The 21,600-nt window shown below is 52.0% G+C and overlaps 12 protein-coding genes across 14 annotated transcripts; 5 read left to right on the plus strand and 7 right to left on the minus strand.

Annotated features, from left to right (window-relative positions):
• Positions 1-34: 34 nt before the first annotated feature.
• On the minus strand, positions 35-552 carry H257_15552 (hypothetical protein). The gene has a single exon (XM_009843701.1). It carries the CDS (start codon positions 500-502, stop codon positions 68-70), a length of 435 nt encoding a protein of 144 aa, XP_009842003.1. The 5' UTR covers positions 503-552; the 3' UTR covers positions 35-67.
• Positions 553-585: 33 nt separating this feature from the next.
• H257_15553 (hypothetical protein) lies at positions 586-972 on the minus strand (the record flags this gene model as incomplete). Its single annotated transcript, XM_009843702.1, has 1 exon — positions 586-972. Exon 1 carries the CDS (start codon positions 919-921, stop codon positions 586-588), a length of 336 nt encoding a protein of 111 aa, XP_009842004.1. The 5' UTR covers positions 922-972.
• Positions 973-1,665: 693 nt separating this feature from the next.
• Positions 1,666-5,257, plus strand: H257_15554 (ATP-dependent chaperone ClpB). Its single transcript, XM_009843703.1, has 2 exons — positions 1,666-4,902; positions 4,983-5,257. Exon 1 carries the CDS (start codon positions 1,699-1,701, stop codon positions 4,390-4,392), a length of 2,694 nt encoding a protein of 897 aa, XP_009842005.1. The 5' UTR covers positions 1,666-1,698; the 3' UTR covers positions 4,393-4,902; positions 4,983-5,257.
• H257_15555 (hypothetical protein) lies at positions 5,241-6,104 on the minus strand (the record flags this gene model as incomplete). The annotated part of the gene is made up of 1 exon (XM_009843704.1): positions 5,241-6,104. One exon carries the CDS (start codon positions 6,102-6,104, stop codon positions 5,241-5,243), a length of 864 nt encoding a protein of 287 aa, XP_009842006.1.
• Positions 6,105-6,140: 36 nt separating this feature from the next.
• H257_15556 (hypothetical protein) lies at positions 6,141-6,582 on the minus strand (the record flags this gene model as incomplete). Its single annotated transcript, XM_009843705.1, has 3 exons — positions 6,141-6,217; positions 6,265-6,352; positions 6,400-6,582. 3 exons carry the CDS (start codon positions 6,580-6,582, stop codon positions 6,141-6,143), a joined length of 348 nt encoding a protein of 115 aa, XP_009842007.1.
• A 275-nt stretch (positions 6,583-6,857) lies between these two features.
• Positions 6,858-9,688, plus strand: H257_15557 (the record flags this gene model as incomplete). 2 transcript variants are annotated; one of them, XM_009843707.1, is made up of 5 exons in its annotated part: positions 6,858-7,535; positions 7,586-7,738; positions 7,819-8,143; positions 9,124-9,331; positions 9,477-9,688. In XM_009843707.1, the coding sequence occupies 5 exons, from the start codon at positions 6,858-6,860 to the stop codon at positions 9,583-9,585; spliced, it is 1,473 nt and encodes a 490-aa protein (XP_009842009.1). In that variant the 3' UTR covers positions 9,586-9,688. The 2 variants fall into 2 exon arrangements, with proteins under 2 accessions (XP_009842009.1, XP_009842008.1); XM_009843706.1 differs by having other exon boundaries at positions 9,124-9,688.
• Positions 9,689-9,967: 279 nt separating this feature from the next.
• Positions 9,968-11,610, minus strand: H257_15558 (hypothetical protein). Its single transcript, XM_009843708.1, has one exon. The coding sequence runs from the start codon at positions 11,586-11,588 to the stop codon at positions 9,999-10,001; it is 1,590 nt and encodes a 529-aa protein (XP_009842010.1). The 5' UTR covers positions 11,589-11,610; the 3' UTR covers positions 9,968-9,998.
• Positions 11,611-11,809: 199 nt separating this feature from the next.
• On the plus strand, positions 11,810-12,514 carry H257_15559 (hypothetical protein). The gene is made up of 3 exons (XM_009843709.1): positions 11,810-12,015; positions 12,073-12,398; positions 12,468-12,514. Exons 1-2 carry the CDS (start codon positions 11,829-11,831, stop codon positions 12,273-12,275), a joined length of 390 nt encoding a protein of 129 aa, XP_009842011.1. The 5' UTR covers positions 11,810-11,828; the 3' UTR covers positions 12,276-12,398; positions 12,468-12,514.
• Positions 12,515-12,850: 336 nt separating this feature from the next.
• H257_15560 lies at positions 12,851-15,086 on the plus strand. 2 transcript variants are annotated; one of them, XM_009843710.1, is made up of 4 exons: positions 12,851-13,116; positions 13,162-13,524; positions 13,581-14,009; positions 14,501-15,086. In XM_009843710.1, the coding sequence occupies exons 1-4, from the start codon at positions 12,958-12,960 to the stop codon at positions 14,975-14,977; spliced, it is 1,428 nt and encodes a 475-aa protein (XP_009842012.1). In that variant the 5' UTR covers positions 12,851-12,957; the 3' UTR covers positions 14,978-15,086. The 2 variants fall into 2 exon arrangements, with proteins under 2 accessions (XP_009842012.1, XP_009842013.1); XM_009843711.1 differs by having other exon boundaries at positions 12,851-13,524.
• Positions 15,087-15,740: 654 nt separating this feature from the next.
• H257_15561 (hypothetical protein) lies at positions 15,741-17,510 on the minus strand. Its single transcript, XM_009843712.1, has 3 exons — positions 17,341-17,510; positions 16,852-17,247; positions 15,741-16,777 (listed from the first exon to the last, which is right to left on the minus strand). The coding sequence occupies exons 1-3, from the start codon at positions 17,467-17,469 to the stop codon at positions 15,764-15,766; spliced, it is 1,539 nt and encodes a 512-aa protein (XP_009842014.1). The 5' UTR covers positions 17,470-17,510; the 3' UTR covers positions 15,741-15,763.
• A 998-nt stretch (positions 17,511-18,508) lies between these two features.
• Positions 18,509-19,737, plus strand: H257_15562 (hypothetical protein; the record flags this gene model as incomplete). Its single annotated transcript, XM_009843713.1, has 4 exons — positions 18,509-18,637; positions 18,707-19,081; positions 19,146-19,620; positions 19,679-19,737. 4 exons carry the CDS (start codon positions 18,509-18,511, stop codon positions 19,735-19,737), a joined length of 1,038 nt encoding a protein of 345 aa, XP_009842015.1.
• Positions 19,738-20,061: 324 nt separating this feature from the next.
• Positions 20,062-21,349, minus strand: H257_15563 (hypothetical protein). The gene is made up of 4 exons (XM_009843714.1): positions 20,910-21,349; positions 20,684-20,846; positions 20,515-20,618; positions 20,062-20,435 (listed from the first exon to the last, which is right to left on the minus strand). The coding sequence occupies exons 1-4, from the start codon at positions 21,255-21,257 to the stop codon at positions 20,175-20,177; spliced, it is 876 nt and encodes a 291-aa protein (XP_009842016.1). The 5' UTR covers positions 21,258-21,349; the 3' UTR covers positions 20,062-20,174.
• Between the last annotated feature and the right edge of the window lie 251 nt (positions 21,350-21,600).

Here is a 21,600-nt window from a genome sequence, read left to right on the forward strand (position 1 = left end):
AAAATGACTATATGGGTCGACCGACCATATTAAGTGCGTGCTATATCCAACATGTTGCCGCAGATCGCTAATGCTGCAAGCCAGTCCAGCGCAGTCCCCAATGGAAGTGGCACTTGTCGGTGGCGCCATGCAGGTGGTCTGTGCAATCATCAACAACGTGCTGGGGAAGAAGAAAGAAGATGACCATGCAACCGAGACGGAACTGCAGCAGCAGCTCCTGGACATGAAGCAGAAGGTCGTGGCGCTGGAAATGGAGCTCGCCGAGCTGCATCACAAGATGGTGCGTGACGAGCGGGAAGCAAGGCAACGCCGGCTCAAGCGAACAGTCGAGACGTTGCAGCTGCAGATTCGAAAAAACAAGTTGGACCGCCGAGACATGTCCATCCTCATGTCGTTTGCAATTGTGCTGCACCGGGTGAACTACCTGTGGATAGGCGGTGTCGTGTGCTTTTGGTACATGGTTGGTCTTGGCTTGGAAATGAGTGCACAGTATGTCTTTCATCGTGGCGAATAGCCAACCTGGTCCCTAATTGAAGCCATTTATACCTGAGATCCAACACTCGTCGCGACAGCGTCAGGGATTTCCTAGAGAAAGGGGTTCACAACCCCCGACGATGAAATCGCCGCGACAGTTGCATTGAGATACGCGATACGAAACCACGCAGAGAGAGAGCGCCAGGATACGACGTGCCCACGGCGATCCACGGGCTGCCTTTGGTCGTGAGTTCCGTCGTATAAGTGGTGGATGAAGTGGTTCACGTCGGCCAGTGCTTGATTCCACAACGTCAGAAAGCGCAAAGTTTCCGTCGACAGGTCGTTCTTGGGTGTGATTTGGCCGTAGAATCGATGCTCCGACGCGACAGCTTTGGCCTTGTGTTGCTTGGCGAGCACGTCAACGTACCCCTTGGGCATCTTGTCCATCTCGTCCTCGCCGTCATTGTGTACAGTATGATGGGGTTCCCGTCATGGTTGCCCCAATTCGTGAAGTGGTCCAGTTGTTGTTGATACCATTGCGTTTTCGGGGCGTCGTGAGTTCATGGAGCTCGATGACTTGTATCGTATTCCTGTAGTCGTGTGCGTATCACATCGAAACTTGCGGCTATCGATGGACGATGGGGATAGATTGGCAGCATGCATACAGCAACGGAAATCGCCACCAGACGATACTAGTATCCCATATAGTAATAGTACTGTCCCAAACTCAACGATATGATTGCCCGATGAAGGGCATGCCAAGCTTGGTTGTACTCACCCGAATGAATGATGCACCCATGCAATGCCACCACCACCTCTCTCCTTCCCAGCCATCTCACGAGCTTTGCTACATCGATGCCGATGCTACGTAGCTAGCTTAGCTCTAAACGACGAATGTCTTGAGCTGTTGCGAATCTCCATTTTCGACACTTTTATGCGGTTGCAGTTCCAGGGCACTTCAACTTGCGTGACGTGGCGCGCTGGGCGCGTAAGTTTGCCTAAGTGCGGTTCTTGATTTGGGCTAGAATTCGTACTTAATAAGATTCTGTACTTGGGTACAGTATGTGTTGGATTAAGTTTCGAGAAATGCATAGACATGTCTCGCACTTTCTAGAACTTCGACCGAATTTGGATTTTCTGGAAACGCGCGCCAACGCCCGTTGGAGGTCTGACGTCATTTTCGGATTTTCCCTCAAGAACACACACAAAACCAAGAAGAGAACGATGAGCTTGAACCCAAGCGAATTCACAGACAAGACCAACGCCTACCTCAAGGAATCGGAGGCGCTGGCAGAAGAACACAATCAAGCCCAGGTCACGCCGTGGCATCTCACAGCGGTGCTGTTCCGCGACAAGGAAGGGCTGGCGCGACGGATTGCCGAGAAAGCGCAGGCAGACTCGGACGTGATTGCACGCGACGCCCTGGCGCAAGTGAAGAAGATGCCGTCGCAAACCCCAGCACCCGACAACATTTCCATTGACTCGGCGCTCACAAAGGTCCTGAAAGCCGCTGTCAAGATGCGCAAGGATTCAAAAGACACACATCTTGCCGTGGACCACCTTGTCTTGGCGCTATTTACCTTTTCCCCCGTTGCCACACTGCTAGCGTCCCATCGACTGCAAGAAAAGTCCGTCAAGGCCATCAACGACGGGATTCGAGGCGGCCGCCCTGTGACGGGGCAAAACGCAGAGTCGAACTACGAAGCCCTGAAAAAATACGGGCAAGACTTGGTGGAGCTCGCGGCAGCTGGGAAGATTGACCCGGTGATTGGCCGTGACGAAGAAATCCGCCGCACAGTGCGCATTTTGTGTCGTCGTACGAAGAACAACCCCGTGTTGATTGGCGAGCCTGGTGTCGGGAAGACGGCCATTGTCGAAGGCCTGGCCCACCGCATTGTCCTGGGCGACGTTCCGGAGTCCATTGCGCAATGCCACGTCATTTCATTGGATTTGGGGGCTCTGATTGCCGGCGCCAAGTACCGCGGTGAGTTTGAAGAGCGATTGAAGGCGGTACTGAAGGAAGTGCAAGACAGCGATGGCAAGATCATTTTGTTCATTGACGAAATGCACTTGATCCTGGGAGCAGGGGCTACGAGCGGTGCGATGGACGCTGCCAACTTGTTGAAACCCATGTTGGCCCGCGGTGAGTTGCGCTGCATTGGAGCCACGACCTTGGAAGAATACCGCAAGCACGTGGAAAAGGACAAGGCGTTTGAACGCCGGTTCCAACAAGTCATGGTGAAGGAGCCGTCCGTTGAAGACACGGTGAGCATTCTCCGAGGGCTGAAGAGTCGCTACGAGTCCCATCATGGCGTGGCCATCACGGATGGTGCATTGGTGGCTGCGGCGACATTGGCAGACCGCTACATCACGGAACGTTTCATGCCGGACAAGGCGATTGATTGCATTGACGAAGCGTGCGCGAACGTGCGCGTGCAGCTGGACTCGCAGCCAGAGGTCATTGACGCGTTGGAGCGCAAGCAACTTCAGCTGCAAGTGGAAGCGACGGCGTTGGCCAAGGAGAAGGACAGCCGGTCGAAGGATCGTCTGAAAGTGGTGCGACACGAGCTGTCCCAAGTCCAAGACCAATTGACCCCCCTGGTACTACAACATCAAGGCGAGAAGGAAAAAGTGAACGAACTTCGCCGCCTCAAGGACAAGTTGAACGCGTTGCACTTAAAGGTGAGCCAGGCCGAGCGCAAGGGCGATTTGGCGCAGGTGGCGGATTTGAAGTACTATGCGATTCCCGATGTTGAGCGAACTTTGAAACGACTGGAGACGGAAAAGGCCAACGACACTCAAGCGAATCGACTGGTGGAAGAAGTGGTGCGCGAAGACCAGATTGCTCAAGTCGTGGCTCGATGGACGGGCATCCCAGTCGACAAGCTGACCACGAATGCCAGCGACCGCCTCTTGCACCTGGCTGATCGCCTTAATCAACGCGTGGTCGGGCAAGCCAGCGCCGTGGAAGCCGTGTGTGACGCCGTTTTGCGTTCCCGTGCAGGTTTGAGTCGTCGCGATCAACCCACGGGGTCGTTTTTGTTTTTGGGCCCCACGGGGGTGGGCAAGACGGAGTTGGCGAAAGCGTTGGCGCTGGAATTGTTCGACTCGGAAAAGCACATGGTGCGCATCGACATGTCGGAGTTTATGGAAGAGCACTCGGTGTCCAAATTGCTCGGTGCCCCTCCTGGCTATGTGGGCTACGACGACCAAGGCGGCCAGCTGACCGAACCCATTCGCCGCAACCCGTACAACGTGGTATTGCTAGACGAGATTGAAAAGGCTCACCCCAAGGTGCTCAACGTGTTGCTGCAATTGCTGGACGAAGGCCGCCTGACAGATTCCCACGGGCGATCGGTGGACTTTACGAACGTGGTGGTGGTACTGACGTCGAACATTGGCGCCGAGTTTTTGCTTCCATCTCCAGAGAACACATCGCCGTTGTCGTTGAATGGCACGGGCTTGCAAAGTCCAAAGAAGAAGCCGCGGTTGATTGACGAGCCCAGTCGCGCCCAATTTGAAGTGCAGAAGCAGTTGGTGCTAGGCACGTTGCAGCGCACGATCCGCCCGGAACTGCTGAACCGTCTGGACGACGTGGTGGTGTTTGAGCCGTTGGGCAAGGCGCAGTTGCGCGAGATTGTGAAGCTGCAATTCCGATCGGCAGAAGACCGTCTCCGCGACAGCCACCAAGTGACGATTTCCATGTCGACGCCCGCCCTGGATGCGATTTTGGCGGCAGCTTACGACCCCCAGTATGGCGCTCGACCTCTGAAGCGATACATTGAAAAGCACGTGATTACGCAGCTGAGTCGGTTGATTTTGGCTGGCAAACTCACGTCCAAGGCCCATGTTCAAGTCGTGGCGTCCAAAACGACCGACGGCGTGGATTTCGTCGTCCAGAACGCCGTCGCTCCGTAAGAACGGATTTGATATTTAGATGATTGTATAATTTTGAGAATTGTATGATTTATATGTAGATGATTGTACTAGTATAATCTATACATTTCACGTTTCTTGGAGGTTGGTACAGCTCACAGGACAGAGTGGTGATGTCACAAGGAAATTCGTTGAATGAAAACTCACTTGTGAGCACCTCACAAGGAAATCCCGATACTACAGTAACTGTAAGTATACAGTAGGTACCTCTCGTTTGTATGGGACCACACCAAAGAGTTTAAAAAACCCATTCATTAATCCATGGACCTGGTTGTATTTTCCACCATGTTATTGTGTATTTCACCTAAATTTGGACTTGCGAGTCATTTCACCAAATAGCATTCGAATATATTTCATCCTATTTAATCTTACTTATATATATATGGTTTTGCCCAATGCAGAGGGGTCAAACGTTTGGATTGGCAGAAATTTGACATAACGTGAGTTGATTGGCTCAGGCGGTTCTTTAATCGATTCCCCTACAGTAACAATGTAAGCTCCAGTTTCGACTTACTGTTAACAATATCATGGCTTTTGTTTGCCTTGTCCGCCATAACTGAAGTACTACGTAGCACTTGCCAAGGATTTCAACGGATTTTTGTGTCACCTCTACACTATTGTTAAACGCATGATTCACAACAATGATTCATGCACCAGTGTTGTTGTGGGCTTGCAATTGCTGCAGTTTCGTCACTCCATCCAACGTGTTTTCCACCGCCTCCAGACACACCATCACAACCATGGCATCTATGGACCCCACCAGTTTCAATAGCGGCCGCAAGCAGCCTAACACAAATCCAACACTACTACTAGTACTACTACTACTAGTACTACCACCACTTGACTTTGACCACAACATTGCAGCACAGCTGGTAATTAGTACCTTGCTCCACGAGGTATTGGGTCTGAACTCGCGACCCGCACGACGTCGCGTGTAAAATGACCCACGCCGCTTCCTTTTGCATGTTGAACTGGCCCGTGGTGAGCAACCCTACCATGGGGGGAACGATGTGGGCATCGACGATCGCTTGGATGTGCGGCATGCTGCCAGCCGAGAGGGTGCGCACTGTCCCGCACTCTCCCTCGCCAATGTTCTCCTTTCGAATGTGAAACAACGGCAGCAGTCGCGGCAACATCCCTTGGTCAATCAGAGTCTGAACTTGCACGTCCATGCCTGCTGTCATCATATTGCCCAGCGTGCGCACCACTGGATATACGACGTCTTTGTCTTTATGAGCGAGCAGTTGAATCAAGCGAGGTACGATGCCGGTGGTGTCGAGGACGTTCTGGATGCTGTTGGTCGGCCCGTCAGACAAGTATGACAACGCCCAGCACGCATCTGCGACGACGTTTGGGTCGTTGGATGAAAGCAAGTGCGACAACGTCGAAAGGGCCGGGCGCACCAACTCGAAGCGCGGACGAGGCGTGCCACGACAGAAGTTACCCAGCACCCACGTGGCATTCTTGAGCATGCTAGTCGACACTTCATCCGAGTGGATTTGGTGCAGCAGCGGCAGCATGCCGCCAGCTTCGAGCACGAAGTCCCGCAACACGGAGGAGTCCCCTGCGATATTGCCTGCCCACATCACTTGATCGCAGATTTTATCGTTCATGGACATGACCGGGCGAACGAGCAGCGGGACGGCGTCGCATTCGACGACAAGGCGGGTTTGGTCGGACGTGCCGGATGCCATGTTGGTCAACCCCCACGCGGCTTCGAATTGATGGCGTCAAAGGTGGTCGTGTGCCAAGAACGCTGTGAGCAACGCAGCAACTTCGCGGGTGATCAAGGCTTGACAAGGAGGGACTACGACTCGAGTGAGTTATATACGCAAAGAAGAGGTCGAGAAGTACCATTGGACAGCAGTTTTCGAATGCTCGTAAGGGCTGAAAGCTGCAAATCCACATCAGGGGACTGCACATCATGGATCAGGCGTGTCAACTAGAAAGGAGAGTGAGCATAACGACGGCATGATGGTTGGCACTGACGGTGGGATCGATAGCGCTGCTACCCTCCGCAGCCGTGGAGGTGTTTTGTCGTCTATCACTTTTCGTCGCAGCAGCAGCATCGTCGGTCTCCCCGATGATCCGAAGTTGCTCGTCCTTCTCGGTCGTACGAATGCTGTGCAGCGACAGCTCTTCAAAGTTCATGTGACAATCGCTGTGCTGCATGGTGCTGGTATGGCAGGTTCCTGAAAATGGACAAGTGGCCCGTGGCGAAGGCGTGAATGCGGCGATGTTGCTCCTCGCAGTACATATGTTGTATCAAACTTTCCGTGAAATTTGACCCAAAATTTAGAAATCTAGGCCTGATTTTCATCAAAACGCAAAAAAGTGCTGGTCATAGTTAGTTCGTATACTGGTATTGACTGTGAGATTGAATAAGATATCACGCTCGAAATGTCCCCTCCGGATAAATCATTTCTTTCCGAATACTGCTCCAAACCATGTTTCGTCAGCGGTGGGTACTGCAGGCGGCATGCGGCGCGGCGGCGTTCTCTGCCAGCATCGCCGTGTTTAGCTTGGTCATGGAAACTCAAAATGTCGATGAAGAGGAGGATGAGAATGGCGACAGTGGATCCGCGGAAGGAGCTCCATTACTGACGCATGGAGCGTCGGACACCCCCACCACCACGATTGCTGCAACGTCGTCGACGGTGTCCATGACATCACTCAACACTGCATTGAATGGGACACACCTCTCCATCGTGCAGCGCGCGCGCATCAAATCCTTTTGGGATGAACTTTCGGCCACAGTGTCCGTAGAGTCGGCGATTCCCGTGTCTGTAGCGGTGGCGCAAATGCAACTGTACTCGCAACGATACCCCCAAGAGTTTCCGTTCCCGCAGCTTTTGCATGCCTTGTCCGTGGTCACACGTGCCAACGTGATGACATTGACGTCACCCCCGTCGCCAAGTCCTCCTTTGCCTCCTGCCGCCCCCCGCCGGCGATCGACGTTGAGCCTCGTCGGGAACAAGCTGTTCGAAATGGCCGTTGATACCAAGGGCGGCATGCAGGACGCCATGCACCGTGCTGTCCGTCGATACCTCGAGCGCGCGTTGGATCTCTTTGCCGAACGGCTCAAAGAAGCCATCAAGGACAAGGACATGCCGCTGTACCTTCAGGTCCCATTCACTCCGATTCCAGTCACATTTGACAGGTGCATTGAGTCTAGGCCAATATTGACGTCGCTGTCGACCAGTTTTTGCCCGATATCAAGGTGGAGCTGTCTCGAAAGACCAAGGACTTGTTTGTGGCCACAACAAATTCCAATCCTCCGGCTTCCACCGGCGGCGGCATTCTTCGGCCGCCTCCCGACCATCCACAGGTACATCCCCTCCCGTCGTCATCTCCGCAACTGCCTTCTTCATGTAACACCCTTGTGTGTATGTCCATGATGGATGGTAGACGTTGATGGAGGCATGCCACGAACGCTGGCACCGCACGCGCGCCATGATCTTGTACAATCTGTTTCCATATGATCACTCGATCTGGCGATGCTTTAAGAACCCATATTGGTGGGCTCTCACGTTCATCGGGCTACTTCCAGTCGTTGGGCAAGCGTGGTGGTGCCTCCTCTTTGTTCTGAAAGACAAGAAGAACGAGCACCAACTGTGTCAGTTTATCATTGGCTTCAAAACCACCCAGTTCCTCACGCTCGGGCTTTGGGCGACCTGTCTCGGCATCGTGCGTTTCATCTATTGCACTGTCCATGGCCCCAGTTGCGACATCTGTACGATATTATATACCGATGATGTGCATTTGTTTCTATGTTTGATCCTCTATTTGTATATTATTTTTAGTGTCTACCATCTATGTTTCTCGTTGTACTATGGTTGGGGATTTGTATTAGTGTACGTAAAAGTCCAATTTAAAAACACTTTTTTTTCCGAGACGCGGCATGTAACTCGACTCGTAGGTATCGGATTATAATTCTAGAATATGTTACATGAAGCCAAAATCCAGGCCTATTTGGGAGTTATGAATGCGATATGATTCCTGTTATATTGTGCTTTCGAGTGAATTTTCGTGTTGTGGCGTGGTTTCTCGTTGGAATTTAAATCGATACCTCTGATGAGCTCAAAATTATTAGCCAATCAACACCTTCTCAATGAAATTCAACCAATCAGATCGATTGTGGATCAATTTGGTTGGCGCGATTCGATTGCACCCCCTCCCCAAATTTGTATCAAATCGACAATACTTCATTATCAATTTGTCCAGAAACGGCTTAAAACAAGAGGTCCATTTAAGGTGCACCATTTTAAGCTTAGTCTTTGTATACCCATTTGCATATTTTTTGGGCGGTTAGGTTAAAAACTGCCTTTGTAGGAATTGATTGGCTAATTCGCGTGCACCTTAAATTGGATCTTAAAATGGACTTTTTTCTATCATCTTTGTATTCATTTATAATTTCAATCATCTATTTGTATCGTTGATAGTCCTAAAACGTGACTTTACACGCATGAGTGGTGCATCTACCCGATCGTAGTACTTGCATGTTTTCCAGGTTGTGCAATTCAAAACAGTGCCGGCATTGGCACGCCGGTATCCATCATTCATCTATTTATTCATTTATATCATTCTTCATCTATTTTCTATTTGCAATTGCATGTACCCCATCATGTATCCCGTGTTGGTTCGTCGTCGTATGACAAATACATTCATTCACTCACAGTCCAACATTCCTTGAACTCGATGATTGATTCATAGATGGCCCGCTCTTGTCACCGTGGAATACACTCTTCTTTCTCGGCCAGATCGCGCTGGTATGGGTCGCCTTCTTCTACCTCCCGTACACGGATCGACCGGCGTCCCCCGCGTCCCCTCGCGCGGCTTCGTCTGCTTCTTCGACCTACCAAGACATGTTTGGCCACATCTTGCACATGGACCGCGGCGGGTACCTCATGAAGCTGTGGGGGTACGAAACCATCACGTTTTGCATCACGATGATACTGGCGCTGGTTGTGAATGTGGTTGTGGTGCCGACATGGGAGCGCCAGATGCTCATGTTTTGGATCCGTACGCTGTACGGACTACTGAGCTTTCCATTTCTGCCATTTAAGGTCCCCGTGCTCGAAAATGTGCTCATGCATACCGTACGAATGGGATACGATGCTCAAGGCCGCACGGTGCGGATGCAGTCCCCCGCCGCCGCCCCTGCAACCTAAGTAACGTACCGTGTCCATAGTTTCACTCTGTGAAATTAGTGTGACCTTCTTACGAGTATAATGTACCTATTTAACAAGAAACAACCGAGTATTGGTTTACCATCCAATTTGCAAATACATTAAATATACGAGGAGGGTAGCCAATCAGTGACAAGTAATTTCAGATTGACCAATCGGAGGGGGGTTCATATTGTGTGTTAATCTTTGGTCGAGTAGTTTTAGTTAGTTGGCTATCAAATGCCATCCACGCTTTGATTCAACAATGATATTACTGTATATAAACCATAGTATCCAAGGTTGGTATTACGTGGTATACTGTACTCATAGTATATACTTGTAATATATAGTGATGGGGTCATCTACTGTATACAACATACATGATGTTCCCAAGGATTTGATCATTACTAGTTCTTCATGTTACAAGACGGTGGTGGAGACGACGCTACTACTAGTACTACTACCCAACTCGACTGGATTTGACGGCGGAACCCCGTCTTCGCTACTAGTATTCCTTTCTTGGTCTTGATGTCCTTCACTTGCTAAGGTGGTGTCCGTCGTCGCTGGGGTCTCCGTTTCGATCGCAGTAGCAGCAGTAGTGGCAACCACGTCGAACACATCCGTGTCGATATCGCCGGCTTCGGCACTGGTCCCTTGGCTAGGAGCAGCCGCCACCACAGTAACAGCAGTACTACTACTAGGTGTCGTCGTCGCCGCAGCACTACTACTAGTAGTAGTACTATTACTACTAGGCGTCGTCGTCGTCGCCGCAGCGGCCACTTGGAGACTTCGTCGCAACGTCAAAGCCGCCATGCGTTTTTCTTTCATTTGCTTTCTTCGGGCGAGTTCCGCGCGTTCCTTGTACGTCGGCGCACACAGCTGGTCTTCGGGCGGGATGTCCATGGAGAAGATGGCGCCGTCGTGCTTGTCTTTGAGGTCGTTCTGGATGAGCTCCATCAAACTCTTCTGGCTGCGGACGTACGTTTCAAACGGCCCTCGGCCAGAAAAGAAGTCGACGCCGTCTTTGCCAGTCATCGACTTGCCCCGACCAGTCACTTGGACGTGGGGCTTGCAGTAGATGAACCCCTTTGGCCCCTCTACCCACTTCCACCCGTGCTTTCGCAGCACAGTTTTCATTTGATCTAGGCGAATGTACAGGTTGCGACTTCGCTTTTTCGGTCGAGTTGGTGGTTTGGGGGTGGCAGATGGTATTACTGTGTCTGAAGAGGGAGTGGTTGACGATATCGGGGGGTGGTCGACGAGGTCCAGGTCACCTGAAGAAGGAAGGGGGGGCGGTGGTGATGATGGTGATGATGGGAGCAAGTGCATGGTGGAGGACGTTGGTGGCAGGGTGGTCGATTGAGGAAACAGAATCGACGATGGATGCGATGGATCTAACATGGGAAAGCGAGAGGGGTCTCCCATGGGATGATGCATCCCGGGAAGGTGGTGATGCAGGTGCTCATGAAGGTGCTGTTGTTGTTGCTGTCTAGTTTGCCGTGGCGTAGCCGTTGTAGGACCGTTGGGAGTCGCGGTGTCCCTGTCGACAGCGAGGATGTCGCAAAGCATGTCCAACGGGTAATTCAGCGATCGGTTGCGCTGGTCCAATAGTTCTGCGGCAGACGGAAGTGACGTGGACGACGACGGTGTCGGAGGTTCAGGCATGGGAATGCCGCGGGGCATAACGGCGGCCGCGGCCGCCGCCATGTGCTGTTGCATGTGGTGGTGCTGTCGTTGTTGGTTCAGCTGGTTCTGGTGCATGTGGTTGTTCAGTTGGGCCTGGAAGATCATGCGCTCCACACGTTGCCAGTCTCCTGAGTGGCGCCAGTACATTTCGACGTTCGCTTCGCCAACGAAGACGTTCTGGTTGAACACAGCCGTGCCAACCACTGTGCCTGGCTTGAAGTAGCTCATGCCGGACATGCCCCATTGAGAGAACCAGCCTTCACGACTCAAGCACTGGAAGACTTGCTGGAACGTAGCTCCGCGATGCTGCTGATGTGGGTTCATTCGGCAGGAGGGAAGCGTCGATTGCAAACCTGCCACCTGCAAAACTAAAGGACGCGCCCATTGGCTAAAATACACAAAATACGGTGATGCCATTGGCTATGATTATAAGATAAGTCATGTCCACCAATCCCAGGCCAGGGGGTTTGATTTGAAAAATCAAATCACCAGTACTCCTGTGAAATATAATAAGTAGTGTATGTCCCTTTCGAAGTCAATATTTCGTTTCTGCGCTCGCACTCTATGGACACAGCAACGGCAACACGACCGCAGGCGGCGCCTGCAACTGCCACGACGACGGTCGCCAGAGTCGCCGAGCCAGAAGTTCGACCGGAGGTGTACGTTCTACGACTTGACCCTCGACCACACGTTCGATTTGACGAAGCCACGGCCATCGACAACGAGTTCTTCGGCCGCAAGAAGTCCAAACGTACGTTGGTTTGACCAACAGCGAGCTGTCCTTCTAAGGTGTATGGATTGGTTGTAGGGTGCTGCATATTTCACAAGAAACGAGAGTTTGGCGAAAGCTCCAGTGAAAGTGAGCCCGATTCCGACGACAGCAGCAGCAGTGCCGAGGCAAGGCGGGAAACATGGAAGCAAAAGAAGGAGCGCAATACCAACGCCAATGCGTCTCCAAACAAGAAGAAGCACATGTGCAATGATCGTGAATGTCCACAGGCGTCCACTTAACGCCAACGACATCTTGCAAAAGCACCTTCGCGCACTCGCTTGCATAAAGTAATACAACCAACCCTGCCACCGATGCTGCAGTACACTTGTAAGTTTAACGCTAACGCTAGTATGTTTCTGCAGGTACACGCATACATGTACTCGGGTGTGTAAGCATTGTCATCTCCAACATGTCCTTGTGCCATGATATAGGGTCAACAATCATCATTGAAATTTCACCATTTTCGTTGCAACTTCACCATTTATACCACAAAGTGTCAAAAAAAGCAAACTCAATTTCAAAATTCGCATTATTTTGATATTATTTTTAAATGCACCTTGAACGGATTGCGTATAAAATGTACACCTGTGGTACGACACAGCGTTTCAAACATGATTGCTTGGATTGAGGTGTCCGACACGCGTTTCGAACACATCCATGAGAATATAAAACGAGCCCACGTTACTTGAGTGCATTCGACCAACTAAACCCAGAAGTGCCTTGTCAATATGTTTACGGCGTAAAACGAAGCCCCGTGACTCCATTTCAAGTAAATAGCCACACATCCTTGCGAAACTCTGTCGAAGGACTGATGTGCAGTTGAAGTCTAGCATTTTAATTCTCATATCGAAACCAATGTCAATGTGTTCGATACGTGTTCCGAACGTTGTAATGCGACATTCTGGGTAGTTGAAGTGCCACATGTTGGCGCTGCGTGGTGGTATACGTGCTGGCTGGCCATTGTCGAAAATGGCGCCGACCAAGTTCCCGCTCCCGGCCAACTTCTTTCGATGCCCGATGCTGACTCCGGCCGAGAAAGCAGAGTACCTGCATACGGCGAGTGAGAACGCCATCGACTTGGTACATCCACCATGCACGTCCAGGACATTTGTCATCTCTGCGTAGGTCGCGCACTGCATCATGGACGCCACAGGGCCGCTGCAATGGACCCTCGAGTCCGCATCGACCGACATCAACATCTACATATCCAACGACCCAACCCTTCCGTCCCACGTGTTGTGCTACGCGGGGGTGGTCGAGGTCAAAGCGTCCGTGGACGAAGTCGCGGCGCTGTTCCAAACGCACACCACCGACCTGTACAAGGAATTCCGGCGGCGATTCGCGTCAGATCTGCTGGATGGGCACAACCTGTACACCCTCGCCCGGCCCACGGAAACGCATCCTTTGAAAGCGGTCAACATCAAGTGGACGGTCAATGAAATGCCAGGTGGCGGTCTACTTAGCAACCGTGACTGGTGCTTTCTCGAAGTACGTACTGTAGTATCCTCCCATGAAGCCTCATCCTTCTCCTCACATCATGACAGAGTATGTACGAGTTTGACCAAAATGGCCGGCGTGGATGGGTGCGCGCAGTGTACTCGACCGAGCTGCGCTGCTGCCCGGACCTCCAAGCCAGTCTCGGGGTTGTCCGCGGCACTTTCTTCCGCTCGGGGCACGTCTTCGTCGAGTCCGATCGGCCTGGCTACCTCCGCGGCACGCTCCTCTTCCAAGCGAACATGAATGGCGGGTTCCAGAAAGGTTTGATTCCTTCGTGGGTGGTCAAGGCAGGCGTCCGCCGCCGCATTCGAGGCATCAGCGACATCCACACGTTCCTAAGAGAGAGCCGGCTGAGCCAGGGCCCGCTCGTCGGCGCGTGGGACTTCGTGGACAAGGCCACCCGCCAGCGGTGCTACCTCTGCAGCAAAAAGTTTGGGCCGCTCCTGCGAAAAGCCTGGTGTCGCAAGTGTGGCGAGGTAACAACACTTAACATATGGTTGATGTAGTACTACTTTGCAACTACAGTACGAAGGATGCCGCGATGTATTGTACTTCGAAGTATTTCTTTATCTTATTATATATGACGTCCCCCACGTTACTATTATTAATAGTATTGCTTGGGTCGAATTTCCCATTGGTCAATATATCTGAAAATGCTTGTCGCTGATTGGCTGCATTCCTTTTTTTCGTTTTACTTCATGAAACTTCGCGGTGAGATTTGTGAATCGGTGTTACGAATCGAATCGGGCTGAATAATTGGGAAATTGGTAGGATTTGCTACCAATTTCCCAATTATTCCATACCGGCGGGTATATGTATAATGAATTTATATATGCTTAAGGGTACATGTATAATGAATTTATATATGCTTAACGAACGCTATTACGTTTTGAGGACCCTAATCGTTGCAACATGAGCACGAAATATATGAATATATTCGACCCTTTTCGTGATAATATATGTGTAGGTGGTGTGCCACAGCTGCAGCAGCAAGTGGACCCTCAGCATGTCGGACACCCCCGTTCGCGCGTGCTCGGCATGTGCGCTCGGCCTTGTGGCGCCGCATACGTTCGCGATGGACGCGGTCAAGTCGGCGCCGGCGGCCATGGTGGCCCCCCACCTCCTCCGAAGGGACGGATCAACCGACGCAGGTGACAAGCCCTTGCGCCAGACCATCGGCGATCCCACGGACCCGCACAGGGGCGTCCCGTCCACTCACAGTCAACCAACATACCGCCAACCTCTGGCTTCGCGCATTGAGTTCTACGATATTGGATCACAACATAAGCGAGGGATTAGTGGAAAGAAGCAGCATCAGCAACTCTTGCAAAGCGTCGGGTTTGAAGATGACGCCGTGTATTCGACCCAAGGCCCGATCATGTTGGCGGACGCACGGTTCCACGAACGTGATCACACCGCCCGCGATGATTTCTGGAATAGCTAAAACCTAGATCAGTGTCATCGTTCTTGCTTCAAGACCAGTTAAGTGAGCTGGCAACTAAGAAGGTTGCTTAGAAAATACATACCATCACGTAATGACTGTGGTTCGCATACATTTGGTAAGTGCGTGATCGACCGCTCTTGACCTGGCTAAGGAGAACTTTTAGCACATGTAGACGTGCTGTACAAGTGTAACACTTTAGCATGTCAACAGTATTTTCGCGACTTTTGCGCCAAATTTCAGTAAAATATGGCATTCGTAAGGGCGTCAACATGAATTGCCAAATGGCACAGAATGGATCACTGTACCATGTTTCGTTCTTCCCCATACACTGTAGCACCATGCAGCATGACGATCGCAATATGAACTTGACACCGAAGACACTCGTGGATGTTAACGTTACGAAGAGCTAGAGCTGGACCAAAAAGGGCGAGCAAGTGCTCCGTCGTAGCTCTCGTTCTGATCCAAGACCTGCAGTCCATAAGGTATTGTGAAATGCAGTAGTATTCCGCCCTCACGAGAATAGGCAGTCTGCCGTTCACTAGTCATCGCTAAGACATCTCCCTCTAGCTCCGTCAAAATATGTGTTCATGGATGGATTACTGCTGCTTGGAAACCAATTGTTAGTTATGGTGTACGAAGTATAATTTATCGGTAAATACTCCGTCGAAACGACGACTTTTAGTGTTTGGTCATCGTCGAACGTCCCTTATTTTGTGATTTACTACTAGTACTACTAACGTTAGTACTACTACGTCAGTACATATGTACAATGTGGTGTATTTATATTTACGCCACCATGGTCGAAAACTCGGACCACTGACTAAAGTCGACCTTGATCATGTCGTGGTGATGTGACATCGTCGAAGAGGGGGGTGAAGTTGCGTACACCGCGCCGTCCTTCGCCCCTCCACCTCCTCCAATCGTCGTGTCGCTGTACCTCGAAAACCCATCGTCGTCCTCTTCAACCTCGTCACCCCGACTACACTCGCCAATACTGCGGGGCCACGTGGGCACTGGTGGTATTATGTCCTGTACCCGTCGCCTTCGGCGTGGCGTTGCTTGGGGCGTCGCTGCTTGTGGGGTGTGGGTCTCATGGGGCGTTCGGGGGGTCGTTCGCAGCCTCGCGCCCGACACACTCGACACCTCAGACGCTCTTGACGTCATGGACGCCGTCTCGTCCATGTCGCTCGACTGTCGGGGCGTAAGCGCTGCAAAGGTACTCGTTCCCCGGCGAAGCACCCCGCGCGACGCGAGCGATGACGACGACGACGGCGCGATGTACTTTAAGGACACGGCGCACGGAGAACACACGCGGACGTTGGAGTGGATGCTCGCGACCTTGATCGCCCACACCTTGCTACATCTGGCGCACACGACTTCGCCACACTTTCGACACCGATGTTTGTGCACCAACAACAATCCGAATTTGGTGCGACATACGTGGCACTTGCTGCGGGACTGCCACGTCACGAGCTGGTGCTCGGCCAAGAACGTCACCTGGCTCAGCCGGTGGGCTCGTAGCTTGTGGTCTACGTCTCGCATGTCCCGCTTCCGAGCCGCCACTTCGATGGACGCAAACAAGTCGGTCAGGGTGCCTCGAAAGTCGATCTGTTGCAGCTGCGTCACGTCCAAGTACCCAGGGAAGTCGCGGCTCTCGGCAAACACGAAGCCGGACCGGTGGTAGTTGGCGCGCACAAAACCGAGGGATGGTTTCAAATCTGGACAACAGTGCAGCTCCACCGACGACAGCGCGCGCACCCACCCGCGGCGGCCGTCGCCCAGCACAATCGGGGCATGGGACTAAATCAAAAGCCCATCAAACACGACCTCTTATGATATGCTGGAGATTGCAAGCGTGAGGGGGGGGGTAGCACCTCTAAAAAGCACCAGTCGCGGTTCTTGACAAAGCACACGTCCTTGTTCTTGATGAGTCCGGGGAGTTCGTTCACGGTCCAGTGGACCCCCACGTACTGCCCCCCGACGGTGTCCCCTTGAGGAGGAGATTCCAAGCAATACAATCGAACCCCATCCAGCGCCTCCATGTGGAACGCGTGGCAGTGTTCCCGGTAGGCGGCGGGGTCGTCCAGCCCGGCAGGGTTGAACATATCTGCCACTTCGGCTAACGTTCCTTGCACCTGAGTAGTCCACAGCCACGATCGAGTGCCAGGAGGGGCGTTTGGATCGGTCGCCTTGTACGTGACCAAGTCACAGTCGTTGGCTTCCACCGTCCATTCAAGCGGCCCAGTGCCATCGATTGTGGCGTAATCCACCTACATATATATACATACATGATGGAACGGTCAGCGACTTGGTGTTTATATATTTGTCGTTGATGTGACATGCTGGAGGATGGCAGGACGTACAACATCCATGCACATGCTGTCGGCTAGAAAGAGGAGGTGCTTGTTTTCGTCGGGGGACAATGGAGGACATTTGAAGTATTTGGGTGGCAGAGGCAATTTGTCAAAGTACGATAGCTTCTTGACGGCCATGTTGACCTGGTACGTATATATGTAGTAGAGCACCAATTCCGAAGTGAACGATTCGTTCGATGGCCACGAGTGTTGTTGTTTCGAACTTGTAAATGACAGGCGAAATCGGTGTACTTTGGTGCAAAGTGCATTGTCATTGGTCACAATACTAGACATCGAGTGCAAACACATGTTCTAATAGGTTGGTGCCTGTGGCATTCTCGCTGTATATATATGTACAAGCTACAGTACAATTGTACCAACCAGATCATGCACCTCACAATCGCTTATAGCCGACGCCAATGTACTGTTCATAGCCCCAGCAACATACTTGTTGCTTGCGGTGAAGTGCCTGCAACGATGGGGCCATTTTGATGAAACAGAAGTCGACGTCGTAAACTCATTTGGGCTCGGGCCAGATTCGGGGCAAGCCGGAACGAGCTTGTACCAACTACGAAGGTGATTGCCAACACAGCTACATTCAGAGCTGTGCATCAATAAGCCGAAGGACTGCATACAGTATCGGCGGGTATCCTGCCGGTAAGTTAAGTTGAAATCACAGGTGTGTTGACCGTAAGCTAATCAGCGGATGCCAACCTGCCTGTTAGTTACTCTGGTACATAGTACATCTCGTAAGCTGTTGGTTTGATTCATAGACCGTTCCATGTCGTCCTAAACGCTGAACGTCATTTCACTCTCTGCGTCAGTATGGCGACCTTCTCGTCGACTGGTCTCGAACTGACCATCCACAAGCTCCATCGAAAAAGAGACCAATTGAGGTGTCACTCATTCTAAGAAAGTAAAAGTACTATGTTAAACTTGTGTTTCCTATGTATTTATAAGTATTAAGCTTAATATTGCATATAATATCTGAAATATGGAGCTAGTCACACCCTGAATATGCCGAAAGTAGTGGCGGCGCGAGTTTTGAGCATTTGGTCGCGACAGGCATTACATGTAAAAATGTCAAGTTTTGCGATCCAAAGTGCTGGAATGAAGTGACAATATAATCGGGCGCCGCGGTACATGCTGTTGGGCCATAGCTCAATTGCCGTCCATAATGACATACCAACAACCAAGTGACGACGACCGGTCGTCAGTTCCAGAGCTAGCGTTTCGAAGTCCGCAATTGACACCAGCCCAAGTGGAACACTTCCAAGCGCTCGCCGATGCGACCGTGGCCAAATTGGTATGGTACATCCAACTATACTACATGTACCTATCAAGACTGGTGGCTTATTGGTGTGTTAATGAACAGGTGCGCCACTCAGAGTTACAAGACTCGTCCATTTCCTGGGTTCGAGCCAAGAGGACAGTCGACGGAGTCCAAATGTTCAAAGGCACCGACGCCCAAGCTCCGTTGGGCACTCGGACAGAAGCGTGGACGACCGAGTTGTTCGGTTCAGTTGACAACGTAGCTGGTATGTTCAAGGCGGACGTTGCCGACGCAGACAACTTCCGCGCATGCCACGCCCCGCATCAATTCCAAGCGGTGGACGGTCGACGCCTGTACTGCCTGGACAACACGCCACGTCAGTACATTGGTGTACACTACGTCGTGACGGAGCTTCCGTGTGTGTTGCCCTTCAAACGGCAATCGATTGTCAAGTTTAGGGATTGGTGCTTCCTCGAGGTACCACAACACATTAGGCTCCCAAATCGAACATTGAGTGGCTGTGACACTGTTTGGTGTGTAGACGCACGCGCACTTCAACTTGGACGACGGCCGACAGGGTTGGGTCCGAGCATTTGCGTCGGTGGCGCTGTCTTGTTGCCCGGACGTTGGAGTTGCCATGGACGTCGTTCGCGGGGTCATCCATTTCGGCGGGTTTGTATTTATCGCCAGCTCAACCCGACCGGATTACATTCACGTGACACAAGTGCAGCAACTCGACTTTAACGGCAAACTGCACAACAATCCCCTCGGCGATCTGTTGGTCAAACTCGACTTTCAACGACGTGCCAAGGCTATGGCCCAGCTGGACGGGTTACTACGGGGCTACCGACTTGGCTTAACCCCCCTCCCGCCCGTCCTAGCGGCTACCCCTCGCCACTTCGGCCACACTTGCGCCCACTGCCGCGCCAAGTTTGGACTGCTCGTGCCGAGCGACCTCTGTCGTAAATGCGGGCTCGTCCTGTGCGTGAAATGCACCAGAGTGTGGACATTACGAGGTCGAGGTGGAGGCCCTGCCGTGGCCGTTCGAGTATGCAAAATCTGCTCCCTCGGTAGACATAGTAGGCCGGTTGCAGCTACCCCAACGAGCGGAGTACATCGCATCCGAAGCCTAAGTGTCGTGGAAGGCTCATACAAACCCGCCGACGACGGGGTGGGTGTATTTATCAAAGCAACGCCAACAGCAGCAGCCGACAAGAATTGCGTTCGATCGTCTGGTCGACCGAGTGGAGCGACTACCGTCCGGCTATCAGCGGATCAGAACAGTTGCTGGTCCCCACAACGAAGGTCCCTGGACGCCACCACCCAACGTAGATGGGCCCAACAAAGCACCGACCTCATTTGCCTATGGCATCACCGTTTCGACGCACCTGTTTAGATAGATTGGACCTAGAATTCTGCACATAATAATAATATTGTACTGCATGTGGAACATCACATTGACTTGTACAGTGACATCTCTTGCGCATGTTATCCTATCGTCAAACAACGGCGTAAATATAAGGGTACAGAAGCAGCCCAAGGTGTTGGAGGCCCACGTGCAGTCAGTCGTTTAGGGGGGCGAAGGCGACATAATAAGGGTGCAGAGGGCCACGATGCCACCCAGAACCAGCCCAAACACATTGCCCCACACGACGATCCACGTTAAATGCGGCGCGACGAGGGTTTGCAGCATTGCTGCCACTTCCGCCGGCTCGAGTCTCATTGCCCGTGTATGGAGGAAGTTGCCGATCTCTTGCGAAAGGCGCTGCAGGACTACATCTTCCGACGACGCCCCCGTCACAGCTTGGATTCGCGACAGTAACGATGGGTGCTACAAACAAAGGGCAATGGGTCCATTTAGTATTATCAATACCATGACAAAAAAGACCAGAACAACCCCCCCCCCTAACCTGTTGATCCCACTCAGCCGCGAGGGCGATTACCAACGGTCTGATCTTCGGTACCATGGGTTCGATCCCACCAAACATGCCCGCAAACGAATTCAACACTGCACCTGTTGCCATCTTAAGCCCTTGTAAATACTAGTGATTCGCTCGATATACTGTATATATATCGTACCGCTGGGCGTGGATGCGACACTGGTAAACGCATTCACAAGTGCAATGTGGGAATCGGGTTGGTCCAGACGTGACCGGACGGTGGCGGTGACGGCGCCTTGCCTCGAGTCAAACGACTTTGCGTACCCTGCCAACGTCGTCGGGGAGAAGAACGTGTGGACCATCTACGTAACGTTAAGCAGCTTTAAACATGTCCTGTGAATGCGAAAATAATGCAGCATATGTACGAGGCGCTGCAGCTGAATGGCAATCTCTTTCGCCTGTCGATGGAACACACCAGCACCGACGCACCCGCGCACGCGTCGAAAGAGTAAATGCACAAACAGCGCGTTCATCATGCCAGCTCCAAGTCCACAGCCGCCTACTAGCGCTAGTGTTTTGCCGACGAGGGTGTAGTCCCCGCTGCAACCGAGTATGACGAGTCCAGCCAGTGCCACGAGCATACAAAACAGGTTGGTGAGGTCGCCACAAGTCAGCCGCGGCAGACGAAACGCAACTGTGTCATGGTGGTGGAGTGGCTTTCGCCCAGAGGTGGTCTGGAAGAGCAAGCTCTCAGCTTTGGCGGGCGAGAACATTTTTGGACGTTGTAGCAACGATGACGAGGCGCATCGTGGTTGAATATAACAGTGCGTCGGTTCGCGAACCAATCACGTGCCGCCGTCCTCGCTCCGTCCTCAGACACCATAACACAAAGACAATTGAAACCAGTGCAGCAGCTACTCCACGCAGGTAGATACTTGTCGGTTACACTTGTGTGCGCATTACTGTATTATTCCTGATGGTACCTTATGGTGGCGTGAAGCGAGCCAGATCGTAGCACTGGTCACTTTCAACCACACGAACCGGCTACAGCCCAACTCAAGCATTTCATCCCTATGGCTTCTTGGACGAACGTTAGGAAGACTTACATGTGCGTTT

This window comes from Aphanomyces astaci, assembly GCF_000520075.1.
Source record: "Aphanomyces astaci strain APO3 unplaced genomic scaffold supercont1.71, whole genome shotgun sequence".
NCBI classification, from domain to species: Eukaryota; Oomycota; class Saprolegniomycetes; order Saprolegniales; family Verrucalvaceae; genus Aphanomyces; species Aphanomyces astaci.

What these genes read in the sequence shown, in the direction of transcription:
- H257_15554 (XM_009843703.1), top strand. Translation starts at nt 1,699, where the DNA reads ATGAGCTTGAACCCAAGCGAATTCACAGACAAGACCAACGCCTACCTC.
- H257_15558 (XM_009843708.1), bottom strand. Translation starts at nt 11,588, where the DNA reads ATGAACCCACATCAGCAGCATCGCGGAGCTACGTTCCAGCAAGTCTTC.
- H257_15559 (XM_009843709.1), top strand. Translation starts at nt 11,829, where the DNA reads ATGGACACAGCAACGGCAACACGACCGCAGGCGGCGCCTGCAACTGCC. An exon ending in CGGCCGCAAGAAGTCCAAAC is followed by an intron (nt 12,016 to 12,072) that starts GTACGTTGGTTT and finishes GATTGGTTGTAG; the next exon opens with GGTGCTGCATATTTCACAAG.
- H257_15552 (XM_009843701.1), bottom strand. Translation starts at nt 502, where the DNA reads ATGAAAGACATACTGTGCACTCATTTCCAAGCCAAGACCAACCATGTA.
- H257_15563 (XM_009843714.1), bottom strand. Translation starts at nt 21,257, where the DNA reads ATGTTCTCGCCCGCCAAAGCTGAGAGCTTGCTCTTCCAGACCACCTCT. An exon ending in TGTCGCATCCACGCCCAGCG is followed by an intron (nt 20,619 to 20,683) that starts GTACGATATATA and finishes AGATGGCAACAG; the next exon opens with GTGCAGTGTTGAATTCGTTT. An exon ending in CGGCTGAGTGGGATCAACAG is followed by an intron (nt 20,436 to 20,514) that starts GTTAGGGGGGGG and finishes CTTTGTTTGTAG; the next exon opens with CACCCATCGTTACTGTCGCG.
- H257_15560 (XM_009843710.1), top strand. Translation starts at nt 12,958, where the DNA reads ATGTTGGCGCTGCGTGGTGGTATACGTGCTGGCTGGCCATTGTCGAAA. An exon ending in GTGAGAACGCCATCGACTTG is followed by an intron (nt 13,117 to 13,161) that starts GTACATCCACCA and finishes ATCTCTGCGTAG; the next exon opens with GTCGCGCACTGCATCATGGA. An exon ending in GTGACTGGTGCTTTCTCGAA is followed by an intron (nt 13,525 to 13,580) that starts GTACGTACTGTA and finishes ACATCATGACAG; the next exon opens with AGTATGTACGAGTTTGACCA.
- H257_15561 (XM_009843712.1), bottom strand. Translation starts at nt 17,469, where the DNA reads ATGGCCGTCAAGAAGCTATCGTACTTTGACAAATTGCCTCTGCCACCC. An exon ending in ACAGCATGTGCATGGATGTT is followed by an intron (nt 17,248 to 17,340) that starts GTACGTCCTGCC and finishes ATATATATGTAG; the next exon opens with GTGGATTACGCCACAATCGA. An exon ending in GCGACTGGTGCTTTTTAGAG is followed by an intron (nt 16,778 to 16,851) that starts GTGCTACCCCCC and finishes CTTTTGATTTAG; the next exon opens with TCCCATGCCCCGATTGTGCT.